The sequence below is a fragment of the Pecten maximus genome, chromosome 11, assembly GCF_902652985.1.
Source record: "Pecten maximus chromosome 11, xPecMax1.1, whole genome shotgun sequence".
NCBI classification, from domain to species: Eukaryota; Metazoa; Mollusca; class Bivalvia; order Pectinida; family Pectinidae; genus Pecten; species Pecten maximus.
In genome coordinates, this window is record NC_047025.1 from 7422694 (window position 1) to 7449861 (window position 27168).

Genomic DNA, 27168 nt, shown 5'->3' on the forward strand with positions numbered 1-27168 from the left:
GTCAGTACCTGGCAACTGCCCCACGTAGGTTTCGAACTCGCAACCCAAAGGTGGAGGGCTAGTGATAAAGTGTCGGGACACCTTAACCACTCGGTCACCGCGGCCCCCTGTTTTTTTCCATAGATGAAAGGATTCAATATTGCTTATAAAGATAAACAGCGAAAATATCTTTTCTAATATTACTATATTTGGAACAATGTAAAAGATAATGTTCAACCGTTTCATTTAACAGCCTGCAACTTCACAATAGAGATAAGTTTTCTTCTCTGGGTAAATGGGCATTTAAGGAGCTATATTCCATATGTAATTGTCCTATCCTGTCTCTAGAAGAAGAATTGGTTGGCACTGAATTAGAGTGAACCTTTAAATGCTGTTTCAGTGAAGAAAAATACATTTTAACAGCAATTGGAAGGTTGTTCTAAAGATGAATAAGTAGGAAAGACGGTAAGTAATGGTTTAACAGAATAATGGAAGGAAGATGTTAGCTGCTCTAGTATTATGGCCATGTATATTAGAATCTCACAGCTGCACGAGAGGATAGTTTGTAAAGAAGGCGGTATTTTAACTTTTTTATGAAATTGGATAATTTCATGATGGTTTCTTCTAGTTCTAAGTGGTTCCTATCCTGTCTCTTTATTAAGTTGTAGAAAACTATTAACCTTAGTAGCACCAGTCACAACACGTGCTACTTGTATTTGAATATTTTCAATGATCATGCCCCGGGATCATGAAACAAACTCAAGTCTAAGACTAAACTTCGACTTAAGACTGTTACATGATCTCGGGGCCTGCACTCTAGCACTTGTCATATTGTCTTAAATGATGTCTTCGTATTCCACGATTGGATCATCTTCGCTAGCCAAGGCTTCTGATTACGTTACACTCCACGAACCCTTGGCGGATATAGTCGTCAGTTCTGGCCCTCTAGCGGAGATTCGAAATTACCACCCTTTATTCATGAAATTTTCGACCAATCAAAATGAGCGTTACCAATGTACTTCATCGGTGATGTTTACAGACACACATGAAGGCTTGTGTCAATTTCGATGAGATGTGTGATCAATGACTTATATAAATTGATCAAACACTGTGAATGTTTCCCCAATGATTGTACGTCTCTGTATTTAGGTAAAATGCCATGACATAGTCGACAATGTAGTTCTGTACTGGGTGCCGCAGTTTTTGTTTAATGCGAAACCAAGCCTGAATGTAAAACGCGATTTGATTGGTTTCCCTGGGATTCCAGGGCGCGACGGTTTGATCACGACTATATCCGCCAAGGGTTCGTGGAGTGTAACGTAATCAGAAGCCTTGGCTAGCGAAGATGCGATTGGATGGATGAAGGACAATATATTATTTAGAAAGATAAGCGATTAAATTTGAATTTAGATGTACGTAATAAATCTTCTTTTATTTTTGGAATACTTACTGATAAGATTTTCTATGTGGACAGCCCAGTCAATACACGGAAGTGCTTATGAATGGCCACTCGATCCAAAACTGTGCTGTCCATAGCCAAGGGCAGGTGTGGGGGTAATTGTTTCTATTCCATCGGAGATAAAATTAACCAACCAATTGCTTGACCATTTAGGCCATTTGCTCAAGATCATTATTTAGGACGCCAGTCACATATACAGGGAGATCGAATTTGAGTGGAAAGCATCCATAAATGATATTTGTAATATCATTTAATTAGAATATTCAGAATTCAATTAGACATTAGCATTTCTGCAAACTATGTGCCAGTTCACCCTATTAAACCATGAACACATGTTTACTCTTCGTATATAGATAGCAGACTTTATATAGCTATTGAACACAGATAAGAACTCATGCGGATGTGAACATCATGGCGGGACAACTTGTCATCATGGGATTTTTTTGTCTTTATGTCACAATTCTGGCCTCCGAAAAACGTATTTTGATGACTGACCCGGCGTTTGTGTCGCAGGAACTTACTCATATGCAGTCGGAATTTCAGGAGCTCCGGGAAAAGGTTGGAAACCAAGAACAGACCATATCCGCTCTCCAACAAACTGTGTCACTCCTCCAACAAAAGGTCACCATCCAGCAATCTGTTATTACGAAAATGACACAGGGAAGTAAGTGATAGCTCTTGTTTTTTTGCTATTGCGATAACCCAGGTAAAAAGGTTTCAGTTTCAGTATATTTTGTTTATAAATAAATGCTGTAATAATGATTAATCAATTATTTCGATATCTAATTATCGACCTTCTTTTTATTTTGCTTGCACATTGCAGCAATCTTCAGGAACCAAACATGTATTCCATATAAACACATATGAATACATTTTGTATATCTTAAAGAAATCGTTTAAAAATAGTTTAATAATGTAAAGTCAGACCTATTTATAACGGAAATCCAATTGACAAAAATAAATAAATAAATAAAAAAATGAAAAAATAAAATAAAAATAAAAACAAAATGAATAAATAAAAAATTCTTGTTTTGATATTTGACATATTTTTTCAATAGGTTAGGTTTTACGAGACAGCATTAGTTGGCTGTAGCAGTTTCAAAATAATTTCTCACACTAACAAACTATAGCAGGACAAAAAAAAAATTAAACAAATTACTACAGAATAATACTAAACAGATGTAGATTTTCAAAGAACGCGAAATACACGTGTATATATTCTAACAAATCATAACCGTAGTGATCAAGGTCAAGGTCAATGTGTCAAATCAAACCTTCAATGATTCTTCCAAAATAACCATTAAACGAGGAGAAGCCAACATTATTCGTCAGCTATGTACGAGCCTTTAGTAAACCAATTCACAGGGACTTGAGAATTAGTTACAGTTTACATGTATTTGGACCTCCCCTAGTGTGTATCACAGGGACTTGAGAATTAGTTACAGTCTACATGTATTTGGACCTCCCTATAGTGTGTATCACAGGGACTTGAGAATTAGTTACAGTCTACATGTATTTGGATCTCCCCTAGTGTGTATCACAGGGACTTCAGAATTAGTTACAGTCTACATGTATTTGGACCTCCCCTAGTGTGTATCACAGGGACCTGATAATTGGTTACAGTCTACATGTATTTGGACCTCCCCTAGTGTATCACAGGGACCTGATAATTAGTTACAGTCTACATGTATTTGGACCTCCCTATAGTGTGTATCACAGGGACTTGAGAATTAGTTACAGTCTACATGTATTTGGATCTCCCCTAGTGTGTATCACGGGGACCTGAGAAATGGTTATAGTCTACATGTATTTAGACCTCCCCTAGTGTGTATCACAGGGACCTGAGAATTGGTTACAGTCTACATGTATTTGGACCTCGCCTAGTGTGTATCACAGGGACTTGAGAATTAGTTACAGTTTACATGTATTTGGACCTCCCCTAGTGTGTATCACAGGGACCTGAGAATTGGTTACAGTCTACATGTATTTGGACCTCCCGTAGTGTGTATCACAGGGACCCGAGAATTAGTTACAGTCTACATGTATTTGGACCTCCCCTAGTGTGTATCACAGGGACTTGAGAATTAGTTACAGTCTACATGTATTTGGATCTCCCCTAGTGTGTATCACGGGGACCTGATAATTGGTTACAGTCTACATGTATTTGGACCTCCCCTAGTGTGTATCACAGGGACCTGATAATTGGTTACAGTCTACATGTATTTGGACCTCCCCTAGTGTGTATCACAGGGACCTGATAATTGGTTACAGTCTACATGTATTTGGACCTCCCCTAGTGTGTATCACAGGGACCTGATAATTGGTTACAGTCTACATGTATTTGGACCTCCCCTAGTGTGTATCACAGGGACCTGATAATTGGTTATAGTCTACATGTATTTAGACCTCCCCTAGTGTATCACAGGGACCTGATAATTGGTTACAGTCTACATGTATTTGGACCTCCCGTAGTGTGTATCACAGGGACCCGAGAATTAGTTACAGTCTACATGTATTTGGATCTCCCCTAGTGTGTATCACAGTTACCTGAGAATTGGTTACAGTCTACATGTATTTGGACCTCGCCTAGTGTGTATCACAGGGACCTGAGAATTGGTTACAGTCTACATGTATTTGGACCTCGCCTAGTGTGTATCACAGGGACCTGAGAATTGGTTATAGTCTACATGTATTTAGACCTCCCCTAGTGTATCACAGGGACCTGAGAATTAGTTACAGTCTACATGTATTTGGACCTCCCCTAGTGTGTATCACAGGGACCTGAGAATTAGTTACAGTCTACATGTATTTGGACCTCCCCTAATGTGTATGCTAGCATTTTGAGACGTTTTAGGGGGCCAGATTAAAATCTGGTAAAAATGATATCCTTGGCGGTCGTATTTAGACTGTAACTAATTCTCAAGTCCTTATATTTACCATTGTATGGCACTGCCACTATATAACCCTACCAATTCAGTTGCGAGTTCACCAGCTTATGAACTGCCAACTGAAATTTGAATTTGAAAATTTCAAAAAAAAAAATCGCACGACAAATAAAAAATCGCAGATGGTAAATATAAGCATTGAACGGCTTTCAGTTGGCATTCATAGTCAATATGAATGCCAACTGAATGCCGTTCAATGCTTAAGTGAACCAATTGACAGTACAAAACTACAAGGTTGCAGTCGAAGACACTGCTGGTGGATTTGCGCCCCGACGTTTGCTGTAACCTGCATGCCACGTGTATATCTGATTTGAATAGCGACACGGTCTAGCTAAACACGTACGTCCTGTTCTTTAATTATGCGGGAATGTTGGTAACCCCCCCTTCCAGATTTTGATATGTCCTTCCCTACTCGCCTTCTATGTATCACAACTTTAGGCCTTTAACATCACTGACGGGTCATAGAGGGACGAAACAGCTGTATGATGTCCCTAACATCACTGACGAGCCCTAGAGGGACGAAACAGCTGTATGACGTCCCTAGCATCACTGACGAGACCTAGATGGTCGAAATAGCTGTATGACGTCCCTAGCATCACTGACGAGACATAGAGGGACGAAACAGCTGTATGACGTCCCTAGCATCACTGACGAGACCTAGAGTAACGAAACAGCTGTATGATGTCTCTAGCATCACTGACGAGTCCTAGAGGGACGAAACAGCTGTATGATGTCTCTAGCATCACTGACGAGTCCTAGAGGGACGAAACAGCTGTGTGATGTCCCTAGCATCACTGACGAGACCTAGATAGACGAAACAGCTGTATGACGTCCCTAACATCACTGACGAGTCCTAGAGGGACGAAACAGCTGTATGACGTCCCTAGCATCACTGACGAGACCTAGAGGGACGAAACAGCTGTATGACGTCCCTAACATCACTGACGAGTCCTAGAGGGACGAAACAGCTGTATGACGTCCCTAGCATCACTGACGAGACCTAGAGTAACGAAACAGCTGTATGATGTCTCTAGCATCACTGACGAGTCCTAGAGGGACGAAACGGCTGTGTGATGTCCCTAGCATCACTGACGAGACCTAGATAGACGAAACAGCTGTATGACGTCCCTAGCATCACTGACGAGTCCTAGAGTAACGAAACAGCTGTATGACGTCCCTAACATCACTGACGAGTCCTAGAAGGTCTAAAAAGCTTCATGATGTAGTTAACCAATTTCTTACTCTACTGTATCGAAGTTTTCTAATATCTTTGGACCATCCTCCGCACCACAACGTTTTAAAAGCTCTTTGTGAATAAAATATATATTGAACAGCGAGTTAGATGTATATTAACGTTAACGCCTTCACTAGTTTCCATAACTCATCCTCGAAATTCAAGGGGTTGCTTTCACGCGCGATCGCCAGTCTGAAGGGGAGATAACCAAGAATTGAATAATGAAGATACCTTTATATTACGGCATTACTATATATATGGCAACAGCAAACAATCTGTATTCCTTCGTGTTGGATATGTGGCTCATTATCAGACTGAATATTTGTCAGAAATAGCAATTATATATTTTTCTGCTTACTTTTCTACTTAATTCGATTTTCCATACTTATTTTTCCCCATTGTATCCCTCTTAATTCATTAGCATGCATATATATATGTGATATATGCGTATCATATGTATATTGGTAGGAGCATAAGTGTGTATCATTTATGGTTTCTTTACATACAGGTGGAAAAGGCGTGGTGTACACGAGATGGGGAAGAAAGGAGTCCCACGGGGAACGATACACAGCTCGTCTACTCAGGTAAAGCATCTTTTTTTATGTTTCAAACCGATAAGAATACCTAAATGGTGTGAGTGACATTTCATTCCGGATTTAAACATATGTCTAGTTTTATGTTATATTTATGTTTTATTTATGTATACACTGAACAGTTTGTCCGCATCTAAATTTGTCTTCTTTCCAGATGAGCTTGTGCATCATCTGCTGATGAATTCGTGTCTTATTTTAGATGACTCGTGCCTTCACTTCCAGATCATACAAGGCATGTCTTTGTTTGAGACGAGTGCATGCCTCGTTTCCTGGCGAGCACGTGCATTGGTTCCAGATTAGTCAGTGCCTAATCATGGCTCAGATGAGTAAGCACCTTTTTGCTCAGCCTCAGGTTTGGTTGTACCAACTGTTATCATTAGTCTGTTCCCTGACCCTTATTTCCATTTCAGTTGGACTACAGTATAGAAATATTGTCGTCCGACGGAAACGGAAATAAAGAGTCAGGAAACCAGACTAGTGTATCGTACGAAACGGTAAAATGTTAAATATAAAAAATATGCCTCTGATGAATTATCTATAATGTCATGATGTAATCAGTATACTAGTAATGCTGCCATGTGCTTAATAATTGTTTAAAGGGTTTGCTGGCGGTTCTCACTATACATCTCCTGGTGGTGCAGCTAACACTCTGTGTATGCCCCCTGAACCTGTGTGGGGAACTCGTAAAGACCAGACTGCGCGCCTAGCAGGACATGTCTACGGTGCGGAGTACGAGGATGTGGGTGTGTTTGGAATGCCAGATCTTAAGCAGGACGTGCCATGTGCCGTGTGTAAGAATACGGCCCATTCCATCGTTACCATGGTACCAGGGAGGGCTACATGTTATCCGGGATGGACGACAGCCTTCCACGGTCTCCTGACTTCGGGATATCCAACAGAAAAAGCCGCATCTGAGTTCCTGTGTGTCGACGATCATCCACAGGCAGTACTAGGAGGCGGGAACACAGATGACAATGGCAGAGTGTTCTTCGCAGTGTACTCCAAATGTGGGTCTTTGCCTTGTCCCCCGTACGAGGACGGAAAGATATTATCATGTTCTGTGTGTATGATGTAGGCGTCTAAATAAAGTTATTCTTAATATAAGTTAAAAGTGGGTTATACTCTTCCATATTCGATATTGACTGGGAAGCAACATACAGTAGTTGTTTTTATATCGATTGGCACCATTTTGATAGGGAAACGCAACTGACTTCCCATAGATCTATAGTAATTGCTTATAAATTGCCTGCCCTTTTAGATAGCCTGTACAAGCAAATGTTATTGTTTTATGACATAAATCTGCAGATAACATGCTCTGTACATTGTCTTGGAGTTATCGTTAACATAATGAATTTCGAAAACAAGTACATTTCTGGGTCTATGGGGGAGTTGTTTGTATTTTGTGTGTCCACAAAAAGGTAAATGTTCCGTTCATATTTCTGATGTAAAGCAAAGTCGGAACCTGGTACTACCCCCGGTACAACACAATGTACTCCATAGGAGATGAAGAAGGCACTATGGAGTCTTCATATTTCCTTCCTTCGATGTCAGATTTTTCTTTTCGTGTTTTATTTCCTTCTCTCGGGTGCCCATGTCTCCCGACCTCAGATGACCCTGGCTGTTGTGTGGCCAATAAATACAAATACTAATATAATGAACAGTATACACAGAAGTTTTACCAATTCTAAAGTATTACTAGATGGTTTTGTCATTAATTTTGACATGTAAAATAATCATCACTAGTACGTCATTGCGACAATGTAGACGATAAAGAGTAAGCATGAACTCGAGCATAAGAAAAACTAGACTAGAAAATGCCCGAAAGACATAAATTCCCCTCTGTCACTTGACACCCCGAAACACAGTCTGGGGAAGATCGCATCAGCAGTTCCTGAGATTAGCTTTTTACACTGCATCGGGAGGGACATGGGTAACACTATATGCCCCTAACCCAGTTAAATATCAAAATATGTTTAACAATTGTACAAGCTTAGAAAATGGTTGGCAGTTACGTGAAGCTTCAGTAGCATAGAGTTGCACAGCCTGGGAACATAGCTGCAACTTCCTCTGACGTTATTGTCGGAAGAATTCAAGGACACAAAAGTCATGCTGAGGGACAGTGTAGATGATAAGATAAAAGATGCACAGTTGAACATTAGATCTGGGCACAAATGGTCAGCAGAGAAGACAGTGCAACAGGAGGGACGTCTGAGACATGGGAACAGTGTAGGCAGTGTAGCAAGCAAGGACGTGATGCAACATCTACATCAAGATGGGAGAAGACATCTGGTGCAGAAGTAACTCCGCGTGATGGAAGAGCACACGCCAATGGTCAGGGCAACCAGCATGAATAGTTGATGTAAGAGCATACATGAATGATCAGGGCAACCAGCATAAAGAGTTGATGGAAGAGCATACATGACTGACTAGAGCAACCAGCACAAAGATTTGGCTGAACTCGGAAGGACCTCGCCATAATAAACTTATATGGAATGACACCTGGTCCATATAGCCCCACAGATTTCAATTCCTGCTAAAATCTGTCTCCGATGCGTAATGAACTTGGCAACACGAGGAATGATAGATGAACCAAACTAAACTCTGTGGCAGACCAGCCAATTTAGGTCATAGTATGTCTTTATTCTCGGTGGCTTTGACGGATGGGCGGTACACGTGGCTATATGACAAAGTTTCATCTGTCTTTGAAGATACCCTGGAGAAGAAAAAGAAAGCTCCGGAGGAACAAAGCAGGCTTGAAATTCTGCCAGGACCAAGGAGCGGAGATACCAAAGGAATTTACAGTTACCAACCAAAAGCCGGACATTGTCATTTGGTCTTTGTCTTCCAAACAGGCTTTTTTGGTGGAATTAACAGTGCTCCTGGAGAGTAGATTGATAGCGTCTAACAGCGGAAGCGGACAAAGTACCAAGATCTTTTGGCGAATTGCCAGCAGTGAGGATGGAAGGTGGAGTTAGGTCATCAAGGATTCGTTGGGCAGTCAATGTGGAGAGCTCTGCGGGTCATTTATATTGGTGCTGCAAAGAGGCGGAAGGTGAAAGGATGTCTACGCAGAGAAAGCATTAATGTGTTCGTTTAGGGAGAGTCGAAGGTTTATGATTTATTTTGTTTAACGTCCTATTAACAACCAGGGTCATTTCAGGACGTGCCAGGTTTTGGAGGTGAAGGAAAGCCGGAGTACCCGGAGAAAAACCACAGCCCTACGGTCAGTACTAGGCAACTGCTCAACGTGGGTTTTGAACTTGCAACCCAGAGGTGAAGGGCTAGTGATAAAGTGTCGGGACACCTTAACCACTTGGCCACCGCGGCCCTGGAAGAGTGGAACGTTTAACTCTAGTAACATCTTAAACTCTATGGAGACAAACGAAATGTATTGCTGTTATAACGGAGTGATTCCGGGCTGGGACATGATCACCTCAGTCGGCGCACCCCCAAGAGGACGTAGTCACCATCAAGTTGTATATAGGTAACTCGATTTTCTTCAGAATATGACAAACAATTGTCTGACACTTATATAACAGAAGTCTGGAAATGTAACGGTTTTATAAAAACCTAAGAAATGCAGGAAACCAAAATGTACCAAACAAAGACATCAGCCATTTATCAGCACATTTTAGAATACCTTCATTTCTGTATTAGATATGCATTACCTTACGGCATACTTCAAAATGAAGAAAACAGCTGATAATGATACGTTAAATAACACTTTAACAAACTTCCAATCATTAACAGTAGTTTATTATATTTGAAAATAATTGTTTAACTATAGCAAACAACTGCATAACAAACATTTCAAGAAATCCATAAAAAATATTCTGGGGTTGGCACTGAATGTTTTATTAAGTTTTTTCTTTTAATTCCCTCTGGAGTCAGACAAGGTTCTCCAATTTTGGACCTTCTGTTTTTGTAAAAAAAAATTTAATTGTAATAAAATAATATACTGACAATAACCCAATATTTCCAATGGGCTCGAATTTTTGCTATTTCAAACATGCTTTGAAATTTGTTTGATGTCAGTAATTTTATAGGTAATACATGCATATATATATATATATGGCAAAACATAGTGAAATCAATCATATTCCCAAAAACTAAAAAAAAGTTGGCATTTTTAAACTAGATGTCCAAAATTGGTTAATAATACGTATACACTCCAGTGGTATTCATGTGTTTTTCTAACTTTGACATTATGGCCATGGGATATCTGAAATGTGGAACTACTCTTCATTTCCATAATAATTTATATTATTTTCAATTTCTGATGGAACCTTTGAATTTTGTCAAGGTAACTCATTTAAATAGAAAACAATACTATCACAAAAATGCTACCAACCCTTCAACTTAAAATACTGTTAACATACTTCATTTGGCGTACTCAAGTTTTAGTGTATTTCTGAATTTTAACAGTTTAGCGCATTTGTAAATTGCTGCAATAAGATCAATGTATACAGAAACAGTATAAAGAAAGTGCATTAAGGGCAATCATAATTTAGCATTATGATTCCAGTGTAAAATGCGCTGAAATAAAATAACAACTAAAATATGTCCGTTTTCAGTATATCACTAATGCCAATGAGAAGTGACCTTGTGTTCTGCATTCATTGATGGAAAACTCTCAATAAATATGCCATTTTTCTTGTTCTCATAATATATACATGTATAGCTGAAGTAAGTAATATTTTTGTATATTTCATTGTGTTTGTTAAAATGATGTAAAAGCCATAAGTCGGTGTCACATGAATATTTATGCACAAGGATACTATTTCTTCAAATTAATATTTTAGTATTATGACAGTCAGTCTATCAGTATATCATAATGTAGGTATTTCATTCATCTCACAAATTTGATATCTTTATGATTCACACATACTTCAATAAAAAAAAATAAAAAAAAAAAATAAATAAATGAATACAATCTTAACAACCAATATCTAAACATTGTCTCAATATGTTGCATTGAAATTAAATCACATCTATTTAGTGCCTGGTGTGCGGTGTGTTTAAGCTGAAGAAATTGACCTTTTAAGTTTAAGTCCAAACTTTGTCTCCAATTCTGTGACGATCTGTAGGTTATCCCTGGCCTCGACACAGGCCACCAGAGCCTGTTAATTAAAGACGAGATGTCTACTTGTGTGTGTAGAAATCGACAATCTGATTTAACAGTCTGTCACAAAATTTCAAGTCCAGCAGCTTTTGTCCCGGGTCTGTCAGTGCAGTCATGTCTGTAAGTGAACCAAGTAGCTGAAAAACAGAAAAGACATTGTATACTGTATCTAGAGTACAGGACAATTCAGGGAATTACAGTCCCCAACCAAATGTAAAATTATATGGCAAGAATGCAGAGGATGAATGTGTGGAGGAACTAATTCTAGAAACTGATATTATGACAGACCTGCCTTATTTTAGAATTAGATTATTGCATTTGGTGGTATATCTGTGAATGAATTCAGTAATGTCACACATTTTAGTATGTGGTGTCTGTCGAGGTTCAATTCAAATGAACCTGAAACTATGATAAGATGAACACATGACCCAAGTGCAAAGATCCAGTGAAGGATACAGACCTTCGAAAAACTTTTCCCTTGTTGTAGGTGATAAACTGCCATCCCCTAGTTGAACCCTTGACCCTATTATGAAGTTCTAGTGACAAGTAGTGACAGTAGGAGATAGAGAATGGATGAAGTGCAGAAGGAAGAAGGACAAAGGGAAGTGTAGAAGGATGGCCACAATGAAAACAATAGTCCCCTAGGCAAATGGTGAGGGATTATTCATGGCTCTGAAAATAACATCCATTTATCAAAATTAAAACTTGTTCTCAAAAATTTTAATACATCTTTTATTTCCTATTTTTAGCACCGCAAAATAACTGATTTTGTCTGATTTTAAAATAAGTTGTCAATTTTTTGAGTGTTCTGCGATCACTATTTTCCATTACGTTAAATAATAGAATCGTGATGGATACAGAAACTATCCTCAAAATGATGATGAGACCCATTCACCATTTGTAAATAATTTCAACTCCATTGCACTTTCACCCAAGGGATTATTGAATTTATTGAACGATCTTTTTATTTGTAATCTGAGATCTAGTGCATCTTGAAAGGAACTAAATGCATCCTCTCCACATAAGCAACATCTGTACAAAATGAATAATGAAAACGCAAAGCTTAAAGTGCAACAGACAGCACAAATTGTATTATCCTTTTATCAGCTAACTTTCCTGAAAACAACATTTCAGCTGTCTGACTAGAAATCCAATACAGTCAAACCTGTCTATAAAGGCCACTTAAGGGATACGGTCAAAGTGGCCTTTATAGATAGGTGGCCTTTATATACAGGTTTAGTTTTTCGACAGTGGATGTAAACAAAAAATACATTTGTATACTGTATGTACATGTATCATTTAAATGAACAGTACATTGTATGTGCTTTTGAAATTTCAATAAAATTAAAATGGATTTCAATTGAATTTATATTTTTTATTCAATGTTAATAAATAAATACCGTAAATATTCGGGTACAGTGCTCACTCGCGTATAGTGCGCAGGTACGTTTTTGAGGTTCGTTTTCAAAAAAAAAAAAAATTTTTTTTTTTTTTTTTTTTTCAATATTCAACTGAGCGGTAGATGAATTCTAAAGCATAAGATGATAGGAATTTGTAACTTATGAAAGCTTATTTACCACATTTAATTGGAATCACCGGTCAGATTTGACACATTGGATTGACATGTTGTTTATATTATACCGCGACAGGCCTAGTCAGCTTGCAAATTGTAGCGGTCCCATCTACGCTGTTGTTCAAACAAAATAATTAATCCTACCCTCAATTACCTTGTGATTTTCACGCAGGTATGATCTCTTGTGATATCTGTCCACTAACAAAGAAAGCTAATTAAGCTCAATTATAACACGATTGACTAGTAAGCTGACTGCTACGTAATGTAACACAGGCCGCCATTTTGTATACAGTACGGAAACAAGTCTGCTGTTGTCGTGGTGGAAACAACTTTTATATCAATGAATTAACATGTGTAAAGGATAAATCTACAGTGCAGACGATAAATAAGAGTACCCCGGTAGTTTTCACAGTCAGATCGTATTTTATATGGCCAGTTGGTCAGTGACTGCCGCACGAGATCAAGGCATTAGTGTTACCCTTGCCTAATTGCGCATGCGTGCTGTTACAGCTTCCGTAAATAAACAAGTTGACCGTTATCAGTTTCTGGCAGTACTCTAGATTTATAAGGTGATTAATTTAGAAGTATGAAATAACTAAGTACTGCTATACCATTTCAAGTTTTGTTTGATGTTAATTGAGATGTTATACATCGTTTTGGACCTGAATACGGGAACATGCTCACGTGAGATCGTATGTGTACGGAACGTGTGGCTCACGATCGACTTCAATAAATCCACGTAATTGCTGATAAATACACAATTTCAAGGAATTAAACATCAAAATAACTATTCATTTCTTTGATTATTTGTTAACTAATACTTTCTAAATGCTTTATATATGTTATATATATATAAGTATTAAATTTAATGTTCGCCGGAGTCGAAGATTTTTTTATGATCCAGTGGCCGTTATTCAGCAGTTTTTCTGGCATTTCCAGCCATTTTTAGTGACCGCTGGCCGCGTTAGACAGGTGACCGTTATATGGAGGCATGTTGTATAGTAAAATGCATTGGGAGGACCATGATATGGCCGTTATAGACAGGTGGCCGCTATATAGAGGTGGCCGTTAAACCAGGTTTGACTGTATATCAATAGTAGCTTACCTTGGCCTTGTCTGTATGGGAGGTGTCCATCAGTGGGAGAGACGAGTTCTGTGATTGGCTAGAGTGTGTCTGCAGAGACAGGTTCTGTGATTGGCTAGCAGATGGGAGAGATCTGTCTTGTGATTTGCTATTTTGTGGTTGATATGATGGTAGGGAAGACGCCAAATCACTCTGATTTTCATCCTTCCTTCTATGTGTACATGTTAAGACTGTAAATGAAACAGGTAACTAGTTCTATACATCCAGCAACATTTATGTGACATCTATAAAGGGCTTTTCAAATAAAATATCTACCCAAAGAGAGAACTCCCAGTTTTCCAGACAAGAACCTACGAAAAAGTCCCCCTCATTTATGACATTGCAGCTTCTCTCCCTTTACAAATTAAAGCCTCTCATAGGTTTAAGACAATTATTGTTCATTATGCAGCCTCTCCGAGGTTATTTGAACAAAAACATCAACAAATATGGCAGATTAGCAGAGAAAGCAGATGATGATTTCCTCTGGCTGCCTCTGACATTATAATTATTGGTGAATAAGTGATCAGAAAATTTCAATTGTTGATCATGATTGAAGTGTAATTTGCAAGTTTCATTGTTGCTGAGTCAAGCGCAAGGTAAAAGTTACTATTTTTAGAAGATCTTTTTTCAGGGCTCTAGCAGCATTATTCCTTGACGGATTTCCATAAAAATTCACACACTTACATAGGACCATAAAGTCTAGACAGGGGTAGTTGGGTCAAGGTCACAATTACAGTTTTTATAAATCATTGATCAGCACTCCAGCGGAAGTGATCAAATTATCACTGTTAAATGTTAGATTATTTTTTTCATCCTGTTATCAAATGAATTAACTGTTGTCAAGAGTAAATGTGTTGATTCTGTATTTCCATAAAATAAACAATTTATTGCCCTATATAGCTAGTTGAAGGGAGATTTTTTTAAAAGATAGAGCTAGTTTCTCTAGAATGAATATTACCTGAGGTCTACCATCTCTATCTAGAATGTCCAATAACATTCCTTGTGTGCAGTCTTTAAAATATCTAGAAACTTTACCTGAGGGGCTATTCCCAGACGATGTACTGTCTTGGCTACTGTTAATAAGGATGGCCTCGCTGACAGAGCTGTTAGCGGATGCTGCTTCAGCAGCTGAAATGTGCTGCAGGTTGACATCCGTCCCCTTAGAGATGCTGCTATTGGTGACTTGGTCCACTCCCGGTGACTCAGGGGAACTCTGAATTGTCACTAATGCCTCTTCATTTAGATTCGGCTGGCTTGAAATATCATTACCTATCAAAGTTCTGTTTTTGTTGCTGCCTGGCGACGAAAAATTACCACCTTTTTGTTTCACCACAGAGAATGCAAGACGCGGCCTCTTTTTTACTTGAGAGTCAGGTTCACTGTCTGTTTGTGATGAAGAGTACGGTGTTTCTTCTCTTGTTTTTTTTTTGCCCACAGATTTTTGTTTTAATGAACCAGTTTCATCCTCAGACGGGAATGCATAACTTTTTGTGCGGTGGGTATCTCCTTCTGAATTTGACTGTTGTTGGTCATTTACAATTCTTACTGCCGTTTCTACCTTGTACCCACAGAAACCTTTACTAGGCGTGGCCAGCTTTCTCTAATCTCCTCTCTTCTTCCATTTCTAAAGCTTCCAAAGACTTATTGGATTCTGGGCTTGACACTACATTAGCAATGTTGGTGACACCTTCTCTGCTTGTATCAGAGGTACTGTTGGGTCCTTTCTCTTCGGATAGACATGGTATAAATCCCTGTGATTCAAGGAAATCACATACCTGAAATGGTCCTGAATTATTCGAGCTGTCATTTGAACTCTGTGTTTTGGTAGGGGTATTTTCTAGTTGAGAATTTGTAACACCTGTACATAAGTTCACTGTTTTACCTAATGCAGTGTCATTTTCAGTCAAAGGTAAATTTGGTGCCTTGGAGATGTTTTGTTTCGTAGAAAATTCACGCCCTTTTTTAGGTGAGGTAGACTTTCCAGCTTGCTGAGGACTGCCAGAACCTGACCCTTCTTCTGGAGATGTCTGTGGTACACAGGAAACCTCAGATTTTTCCTACAAAAATGAGAACACAATTAACTTTTTCAAACCAAACTTCAACTCGTCATCTGATGCAAATCTATATTTTGGTGAGGACGGCTCGTAAAAAAAAATACAAATGAATTAAATTAAAATACAAATCTCATCAATTTCGTCACACAGGAAAAAACTAGTGGACAGCAATTTATCTTTTTTGGTGTCGATACTATTTGATTAAATTATGATTACCCTACCTGTGTCTTTCTGTTCATTGCAAATTTTAGGATGCCAATTCATCCAAAGTGCATAAGGGGCATTTCACAATTTGCATTGAAGTAACCCCCCTATATTGTGCTAGATTTTCTGGTTCAAATATGATTAATGTGACATTAACAGGTATGTGATATTAAGCAGAGTGACATTACCAGGAATATAATATCAAAGCAGTGTGACATTACATTAACAGAAATGTTTAATTTAGCAGTGTGACATTAACAGGATTTTGATATCAAAGCAGTGTGACATTAACCGGATTTTGTTATTAAAGCAGTGTGACATTAACAGGATTTTGATATTGAAGCAGTGTGACATTAACAGGATTTTGATATTGAAGCAGAGTGACATTAACAGGATTTTGATATTAAAGCAGAGTGACATTAACAGGATTTGATATTAAAGCAGAGTGACATTACATCACAGGTGTATGCTTCTGGTTAGTATTTATGAAAAAAAATATGAGCTCCAACACCTACTATATCAACAAGGTGTGACATGTAGTGTATTATCAAACATGACAATACTTGTAATCCACTGTACCTGATTATCTGCCCTTTCCTTTGGTTCAAATTCACTTCTTCCTGTAAAAGTCAACCATCATCTTTGTACAATCACCCCTACATATTTTTGCAAATTTCCAGCTTTTATACAGTGGAACTTCGTTAACTCGAACTCGGAAAACTCGAATACCCCGCTTAACTCGAAGTACTTTCGTCAGTCCCCGGCCGAATTCTCTCTTTATCCTAGTAAAAAAAACTCGGAAAACTCGAATTCGGAAAACTCGAAAAACTCGGATAATACGAAGTGAAAATTTGGTCCCAACAATAAAAATCCTACCTGAAATGATCGAATAACTCGAAGTATCATGTTTGTGTCCAACAACGATCGGTGGTAAACGCCGACATTTTTTCAACATCGAAATTCCGTTTGTATCGGCACTACAAACCTACCGATTATTATACACTATTATAAGTGTTTCATAAATTCATTAAAGAAATTGTCGGTGGAAACTTATAACAATAACTGTCGGTGATAAAAAGTACTGTTTTACTTACATCAGGTAATTTCCTAAGGCGGTCGCCGATAATAGTACACACGATTGTCAACAACTCATCTACCCGCTCGCTCAAGCGGAACTAATCTCTGACACACCGGTAGATCTACTCGGCTGATGTTTTTACAGGTGTAGAAATGAAACAGTCACCGGAGCCTATTACATCTTTAAACTACTGAAACAATAGCGTAATTAGTGGCGAGGTGTTCAGAGTACGACTGTAACGGTCAGCACCGTCTGCTAAATCGGATAACACGCCAAATCAGTAACAGTAACATTTTATATGCACATGCGCAGTACCAACTTCCTGTGCTAATACACATGGAAATGGCGTGGTAAAACGTAAGTTGGACTATCAAACAGTATTTTATATGTCCAATATAAAGTAATGGTTCTGTTACGTTTTACATTTAATCGTGTTAAATTTAAAAGACCATTCATCGTTATTCCTTTTGCAAACATGACATGAACATCAGATCGTTAATGAAGTGACTAAGCGAAAGAAACTTTATCGATACTGCATATCGGCAAAACTACTCCAAACTATGAGTGACAGAACGAAATATTACATATACATTTACATGTATTGACCAGTCTTTACACTTAACTGATTAGTGACAGAGCGGAGTTGTAAATGATTATATAATGTTGACAAATATTGACCAAACTTTGCACCAAAAATGACAACTCGCTTAATTCGAACACTCGGATAACTCGAAGTTTTCTCATGGTCCCGTCGAGTTCGAGTTAACGAAGTTCCACTGTAGATAATTGACAACATATCAAACCATCAAATATGATTATTTTGTTCCCTTTTCTTCCTCTATTTTAGAAAACTTTTGTGAAATTCTTGCTTCTATTTTAAAACAAGTGAAAAATGGTTTGAAAGCAATTTAACATAAAAGTACAACCGAGAAAATGAATTCAATGCGATGACTCAATCAATTTAGAGATATTCTGATTTTAGCACTTCTTGTGTTGAATATGAAGGAGGCTTGTTAGTGGGCATGGACTTATTGATAGGCATGGATTTATTTGTGGGCATGGATTTATTTGTGGCATGGACTTATCCGTGGGCATGGATTTATTTGTGGCATGGATTTATTTGTGGGCATGGACTTATCCGTGGGCATGGATTTATTTGTGGCATGGACTTATCCGTGGGCATGGAGTAATTTATGAACTTATTGATAGGCATGGATGTTTTTGTGGGCATGGACCTGTTAGTGGGCATGGACTTTTTTGTGGGCATGGACATAGTATATGATACATGGAGAGGAAAAATGTTGCTGTCATTATTCAAATTTGTAATAAATAAATTTCGTGCAGAGTTTCTGAAATTGCCACCTAACACGGCTAATGTATACAGGTTGACTTGGAGTTTTAGCTCTGTTATGCAAATACCTGTTTTTGGTGGTGAAGGCTGACCAGCTGTCTCAATGCTAGAAATATCATCGACCATTGTGTGTGGCACATAGCTTTCAACTCTTTCACCGGAACCAGCCTCCTCGGAACTGGTAGTTACACTTCTTTCCGGCATGTAGCCTTCCTTCCATTCTACAACCACATTAATAAAATGTTGTTATACTGAGCTGTCTTGGTGAAATGACAAAACAATTAATCGTCACAAATTAGTATAATGGCAAAATCAATGGAACAAGTTTTTTCTAGGATAAAATTAAGTTTCTGCAATGTTGATGTTCTGAAAAATAATGACATCGGCCAAAAAAAACTGAAAAATAACACCTTACAAGACATCTTACAAGTAATATTAAATATATTTCAGAATGATCACTCCACTACTGAGAAATAGCTATTACAATCTGAACATGTCAAAGTCTAAGAATTGTATATACAGTTAGCAAATTAAATCTCAAACCTGCAATTTCCTCTAAAATAAGTTTTTCTTCTTCCGGTATTAAAAGCTCAGAAATAACAAAGGGCCTTCTGAGATCCTGGGTATCAGAGCCTTCACAAACTGCATCTGTACCTGCAATTGCACATAATAACAGTTTTATATTTTAATGAAATCATGGCAAATTATATATATCATTCATTACTTAACATTCAACAGCTTCAAAACATAAGCTTATAAACTCTTATTTCGGTCGTCAAGAAATAAAATGTTGAGAAACACTCCTTCCTGATGTCTTCGTTATTGTAACTACAGTACTGAGTGACTCCCGGCATACCTTGCGGTATTTCAGCGAACCCACAACTATTGGATCTTATTTACCTTGAGGACCTTGGCTCTACCCCCCCCCCCCCCCCTTTCCTTTTTGAGTTATCATTCATTACTTGTTCCAAAATACTTTTGGCATTAATTCACAAAATGATTACCGGGAAATTTTAAGCAATCTTAAGGAATTTTTTCCTGTGAAAAATGAGTATGACATTCTAAAAAAAAAAAAAAAAAAAATTCAAAGAAATTTGTTCTTGATACTGAAGCTATGTTTCTAACTGTCAATAAATATATAAGGATTCCATTAAAATTTGTCCTAGTCAGTCGGATGAAAGACGTACCTCTCTGTGTTGCTTGCTTCGTAGTTTCGTCCTGTTTCCTGTGGACTGTCTTGTCCTCCTCTTTCCCCGCCAATTCTTTCTCATTGTCTTGTTTAACTGTTTTGTGTTGAGTATAATGCTGGACTGTTACATCTTCCGAATTCTGTCTGGTCATCATAATTTGTGTCCCCTGCTTGTCAGCTGCTGAATCCTGTGGCGTTGGTGCATTGTCAGCATCTTTAGCCATTTCCTGCAGTAGTTGAGTAAGGGACACACTAACAGTGGATTCATTCTGTTGTGATGGACAAGATTCTGTTGGTTTGGAATTTTTCTTTTCTTCTTCTATCTGCCATTCAATTCTGAAAGATATATGGTAAATACCACTTTTATTTGTAAAGACACAAAGTAAGAAAACAAGATAATTCAGCAATTCATCGTCCCCCACCATATGTGAAACAAGAGGCCCAGAGGGCCTGTATCGCTCACCTGGTTTCATGAGATATGAAACAAGAATGATGCTTAAGTATATTTGTCGCTGGTATTGCTATGTCAATATATATCATAAGCATTTTATATGGGTATATGTACATTGGTTTTATTTTAATACTAAAAATGCCAAAAGGTACATTAATCCTTGAAATGAAATTGACTTTTGGCGCGACCCCATAGGGATGCTACCACACAAATGTGAGTGATATCCATTGCTTAGTTTCAGAGAAGATCTTGTTTAGACCAATTGGCCCCTTTTGACCCTGCCTTCTGCCCCCTGGAAGTCAGCTCCTTCCTTTATACAATTTTGAATCCCTACCCCAATAGGATATGACTAATAGTCAAATATGAGCTGTTTCAGAGAAGTTGTTCATATCAATTTAGCCAAATTGACCACTTTTGGCCAAGCCCCTCAGCCTCCAGGGGGTCAGCCCCATCATTTGTACAATTTTGAATCCTTAACCAAAGTGAATGCTACCAGTCACATATTAAAGATATCCATTGCTTATTTTCCGAGAAAAAGTTGTTTATATCAATTTTGCCAAAATAACCCCTTTTGGCCCCGCCTCTTAGGTCCCCTGGGGTCAGCCCTGTCATTTGTACAATTTTGAATCCCTACCCTAGGGGGTTGCTACCAGGCAAATATGAGTGATATCCATTGCTTCGTTTCAGAGAAGAAGTCGTTAATATCAATATAGCTATATTGACCCATTTTTGCCCCGCCTCTCAGGCCCCTAGGGGGTCAGCACCACCATTTGTACAATTTTGAATCCCCACCCCATAGTGATTGCTTCCAGGCAAATAGGAGCAATATCCTTTGCTCGGTTTCAGAGAAGAAGTTGTTTATATCAATACAGCCAAATTTACCCCTTTTGGCGCCGCCCCTCAGGCCCCTTGGGGGTCACAGCGTTCGAATTTAACGCTCGCACACTCGCTAAATGCGAGCTGATTTTTCATTTTGCGAGTAGAAAATTGTGGTACTCGCATTTTTCTGCGAGTGCATATAAATCCTGGTAAAACAGACACACATAGTAAAACATCGACGAAAACTTTAAACAAAAACCGACACACAGACAATGCACTATTGGTGACGCTTGTACACACCACTCGTTAGTTTCAAGCGTCTCAAAGACTACGATATACATGAATATATTGTAATGGAAAAGTGACGAGAGTTTCCGAGAAACAAAGCGTGACGTCTCGCTAGCATGGCTGACATAATCATTTTTTTTAAGTCAGCCGCTGCCGGAACATCAAATGAAAAGATCGTCGAAAATAATGAGAGCAAGGACACATGTAGAGAAAGTAGCCCAACTCCTAAGAAAAAAGTGACATGCATCCCAAGGCCAACAAAACAAACTGTCGAGAAATGGGAACTGCATATTGACATGGGAAAAAACCTTGACGATGATCATGTGCACGTTATTGAAATTTATTGCAAAACTTGCAAAGAATATAGTCCCGACAAGTCATCATCAGTAAATATTTTGTTCTTACTTGAAATTCTATCAGTACTTACTGTATTGTCCATTTTCTAATTTAACAAGTCAACTTCAGATATGACAAAAACAAAATGAAATTTTTAAACGAAAAAATTCGGGTTTTTTTTCCAAATCACGAATATGTTGTAAAATCATGATGGACAGGGAATAGCATATTAATTAGATAGAATTAATACTTACTTCATTATTAGTCAAAGATTTTATGAGAAATCATACGTGATTAAATCAAATGAAATGACTGATTTTTTTTTATGTTTTGTTCTAGATCTCTTGAAAATAAATTATAACATGTTAGTAATATATAGGATCAAAATTCTTCAATATTCATTGATCTTGAAGTTGATGATATTTGAAGGGAGAATACCCTGGCTTATATGAACAGTGAGTTAAATAAAACAAAAAACAAAACAAAAAATAATTGTATTTTGGCTCAAATAAAAACTTTATTTGAAGCAACTAACTGTTCTTTTGTTTGTGGTTCTGAAAAGTAAAGATAATTTATCAAAAACCATCTGTTATATTTAATGTTAACACATAATTTCAAAATTGCGAGTAAGTTTGTAATTTTGCGAGTTAAAATTTTATCCACTCGCAACAACGTGCGAGTTATTAAAAAAAGTTAAATTCTACCCCTGGGGTCAGTCCTGTCATTTGTACAATTTTGAATCCCTACTCTTGGGGGTTGCTACCAGGCAAATATGAGTGATATCCATTGCTTAGTTTCAGAGAAGAAGTTGTTTATATCAATTTAGCCGAATTGACCCCTTTTGGTCCCGCCCCACAGCCCCCAGGGAGGTAGACCCCACCATTTGTACAATTTTGAATCCCTACCCCAAAGGGATTCTCACAGTCAAAATTGAGCAATATATATTGCTTAGTTTCAGATGAGAAGTTGTTCATATCAATTTAGCCAAATTGACCCCTCTTGGCCCCACCCCTCAGGCCCCCGGGGGTCAGCCACACCATTTGTACAATTTTGAATCCCCACCCCAAAGTTATGCTACCAGGCAAATATGAGCGATATCCATTGCTCGGTTTCAGAGAAGAAGTCGGTATCATCAATATAGCTATATTGACCCATTTTGGCCCCGCCCCTCAGGCCCCTAGGGGGTCAGTCCCATCATTTGTACAATTTTGAATCCCCACCCCAAAGTGATGCTACCAGGCAAATATGAGTGATATCCATTGCTTGGTTTCAGAGAAGAAGTCGTTAATATCAATATAGCTATATTGACCCATTTTTGCCTCGCCCCTCAGGCCCCTAGGGGGTCAGCACCACCATTTGTACAATTTTGAATCCCCACCCCATAGTGATGCTTCCAGACAAATAGTAGCAATATCCTTTGCTCGGTTTCAGAGAAGAAGTTGTTTATATCAATATAGCCAAATTGACCCCTTTTGGCCCCGCCCCTCAGGCCCCTGGGGGTCAGCACCACCATTTGTACAATTTTGAATCCCCACCCCATAGTGATACTTCCAGACAAATAGGAGCAATATCCTTTGCTCGGTTTCAGAAAAGAAGTCGTTTATATCAATATAGCCAAATTGACCCCTTTTGGCCCCGCCCCTCAGGCCCCTGGGGGGTCAGCCCCATCATTTGTACAATTTTTAGTCCCCTACCCATAGGGATGCTTCTGACCAAATTTGGTCAAATTCTGATCAGTGGTTATGAAGAAGAAGTCAATTGTTGACGGACGGACGGACGACAGACGACGGACGACAGACGACGGACGGACGGACGGACGGACGGACGGACGGACGGACGGACGGACGACGGACGACGGACGCCACGGTATGGCATAAGCTCACCTTGGTCCTTCGGACCAGGTGAGCTAACTAGAACTGTCGTCAAGAGGGCCAACTCATACCCCCTGGCTCCCGCCCCTCTGGTGAAGATTTTCCAACAAAAACCTGTTTTTTGTGAACGGGTTACAACGGCAATCTAAATTTGCGGGGGAAAAAACCTGCATGCATATGTATTTGAGTCCCTAACATTCTTGTGTATTTCAAATGAAATCGGTTGATAGCTATATAGGAGTTGTCCGAGTTGTCTTGACAAAGTTTTCCACAACAATATGGGTAATGAAACTTGGTAACCACGGAAACCAAAAATTCTGTAGAGAAATATCATGCATGCACATTTACACATGGTCCCGATCACTCCTGTGTAGTTTGACCTGAAGCAGTTCACAGGTTTATGAGGAGTTGACTGGACAAAATCCCCCCTCACCCAAAAAACGAAGTATAGTGATCATGACCTGGTTACCATGGTAACCACAAAATTACAATGCGATATAGATTAAGCACATCTACAATGTATAAGGATTATTGCCATAAAGTTTCGTTGAAATTCCCTCAGAAGTTTAGGAGGAGCAGCCGGTACATTGTTGTGTCTACACTCGCCCAAAAAATGAAGTATAGTGACCTGGTTACCATGGTAACCACAAAATTACAACATGATATAGATTACCCACACCTACAATGTATAAGTGTTATTGCCATAAAGTTTCGTTGAAATTCCCTCAGTAGTTTAGGAGGAGTAGCCGGTACATCGTTGTGTCTATAGACGGACAGACAACCTGATTCCAGTATACCCCCCCCCCCGCCCCCCCCTAACTTTGTTGCGGGGGGTATAATAATACGCCAAGAATAGACATTTTTTTTTTCTTTTATGAAGGTCAAAGGTCAAAATATGTCAGAATGATCTACTTTTGATACACTACCTGACCTAGGTGAACCCATCAAAAGTCGCAGTTAAGGTCTGCAGGTCTACAAATGTGGTACCAAAGGAAAGGTGTTGTCACAAGTAATACAAGTCAAATACTTACGCTATTGTCCTCATTAGTACTGACACGACACTGTTTTATAAATACTTTAACCGAGCTGTCTACGAATGAAGCCATTGCCAATATTGTATGCTGACAATGGGACTATGTCTCTGTAAGCTGGAAGGTCACTGCTAGCTGGACCTGTATGTCTGTCTACCGATATATTTACTGATAATCTAGTGCTACACAGGTAACTCACTGTTTTTCTTCCCATAATTCTTTCGTTTTCTTTTGTATTCTTGCATCTTCATCACTGTAAATATAAATATGAACAAGAGGCCCATGGGCCTTAACGGTCACCTGAGATTTGAAGTATTTCAGTTAATCTAATTGACCCTTTTGAGCCCATCCATCAGCCCCTAGGGGTCAGTCAGGGCCAACAGGTGTATACCATTAAGCTGTCATCCAATGCTGATAATGTTAACAAAGTTAGAATGAATTCCAATAGAAATCAAACAAATAATAGTCCAAAATGTGATTTCCCCATATAAACTATAGTAAAATTTACCCCCTCCCCAGGGGCAAACTTGTGACCCCAGGGTCATGAAATTCATAACATTAGTAAAGCACCATAACACCCTTCCACCTATGAAGAGTATTTGATCTTAATTGGGTCTTGAAAAGAAGATTTTTAAATTTCAGTCAATTTGACCCTTTTTAGCCCCGCCCATCAGCCCCTGGGGGTCAGTCAGGGCCAACATGTATATACCATCAATCTGTTTACCCATGCTGATAATGTTAACCAAGTTTGAATGAATTCCAATAGAAATCCAACAAATTATAGTCAAAAATGTGATTTCCCTATATAAACTATAGTAAAGTTTACCCCCTCCCCAGGGGCAAATGTGAAACCCTTGGGTCATGAAATTCACAATTTTGGTAAAGCACCTTAAGACCCTTCCACCTATGAAGAATGTTTGATTCCACCATATCTGAGAGTAGAGAAGAAGATCTTTGAAGTTTTAGTCAATTTGACCATTTTTAGCCCCACCCCTCAGGCCCCTTTGGGGTGGGGACCATATAATTCACAATTTTGGTTGACCTTTAGCCATAAAAGCTTCCTGCCAAATTTCATTGAATTTGGTTTAGGGGTTTTGGAGAAGAAGTCGAAAATGTAAATTGTTTACGGACGCACGACGCACGACGACGGACAAAAGGCAATTAGAATAGGTCACTTGAGACTTTGTCTCAGGTGACCTAAAAACATCAGCCTCACATTTAGACAGTTGAAATTCAAATAGAGTAAAGATGGTAAAATCCCTAGTGTAAGTATAGTATTGAAGTGCGGGGTGGGCTTATTTGTGAATTACTTTTCGTTCAAATTAAGTATTGTTATGTTCTGTTGAAAGGTAAACAATCAAAAGCAAACCAGAGCAAAGCTTTGATATACCTAATCCTGAAATATTGAGTGGTTGGGTAACACAGTGGTAACACACTTGTCTTTCACCTAGGCGTCCGGGGTTCGATTCCCCGAATGGATGTGAAAAGGTATGGGGTCACCTGCCAGACCACAGAGTTTTCTCTGGGTACTCTGGTTTCCTCCCAAGTGAGACCCCTCGCGCATTTCCATCCGGGCCAACAAGTGTGATTTATGTAAGTTAATGTTACTTAATTCACAATTGTTGTAAAAGAAATAAAGATCTGACACTAAGACATCGATATGTTTTACAGTACCTGTAGACCAGACGTCGTTTCCTGAAGAAGCCTTCCTTGAGATCCCAGAGTCTGAAGAGGTCAATATGGAGTACAAACTCACACTGGGCCTGTGAAATCAAACAAGTAACCATAGATATACTGACATCATAAATTGTTAGTGATAATGCTACAAAATACAGCTAACCAATCCATAAAACTTGACTGAAAATACCCAGTTACAAAAGATCCTGGAGGAAACTTGGTGTCCACCACTGAATATTCATTTTTGGTTCTTTGTAAGGCTGACCGTTTCTCTGACCTTCACATAAAATCTAAGAACGATCTAAAAAAAACTTTCTGAGAAATAGCAATAACAAACTTAAACTGACAACATCCAAGATGGCCACCTGTCAACCATTTTGTTTTCCTGATTAGACCCAAAATTGAATGGGCTGAAATATGGACCAAGGGGACCTACATTTATAGTTTGAGAAATATCCATCCAGTAATCTTCAAAAAATAGCAATTACAATCCTCTACTTTCAAAATATATGATGTCAGCTTTTATGTCAGCTTGTAGGCCATTTTGTTTCTTGATCATACTCAAAAATTAAATGGGTATAACTTGGAACAAGAGGGCTATATATTCCTTCTGTATTTTTGAAGAAATATCAATGACAAACTTCAATTGTCAAATTCCAAGATGGCTGACTGTCAATCATTTTGTTTTTCTAATTTGACTCAAAATTGACTGGGCACAACTAGGAACCAAATATAACCTACATGTGAGGTTTGATAAATATCTGTCCAGTTTTTCTCAAGAAATAGCAATA

General features: G+C 38.6%; 2 protein-coding genes across 3 annotated transcripts in view; one reads left to right on the top strand and one right to left on the bottom strand.

Moving 5' to 3' along the window:
* Positions 1-1849: 1849 nt before the first annotated feature.
* On the top strand, positions 1850-7285 carry LOC117337805. The gene is made up of 3 exons (XM_033898923.1): positions 1850-2077; positions 6126-6201; positions 6810-7285. Exons 1-3 carry the CDS (start codon positions 1850-1852, stop codon positions 7283-7285), a joined length of 780 nt encoding a protein of 259 aa, XP_033754814.1.
* A 2663-nt stretch (positions 7286-9948) lies between these two features.
* LOC117338340 overlaps positions 9949-27168 on the bottom strand; it is a 35956-nt gene continuing 18736 nt past the window's right edge. For both annotated transcript variants that reach the window (XM_033899650.1, XM_033899649.1), the window contains exons 4-12: positions 26375-26463; positions 24900-24953; positions 19903-20240; positions 19259-19369; positions 18784-18936; positions 16866-16906; positions 15064-16085; positions 14011-14219; positions 9949-11469 (exon numbers count right to left, since the gene is read on the bottom strand). In XM_033899650.1, the coding sequence (XP_033755541.1) occupies positions 15609-16085; positions 16866-16906; positions 18784-18936; positions 19259-19369; positions 19903-20240; positions 24900-24953; positions 26375-26463 (1263 nt within the window). In that variant the 3' untranslated portion in view covers positions 9949-11469; positions 14011-14219; positions 15064-15608. The remainder of the gene's footprint in view (positions 11470-14010; positions 14220-15063; positions 16086-16865; positions 16907-18783; positions 18937-19258; positions 19370-19902; positions 20241-24899; positions 24954-26374; positions 26464-27168) is intronic.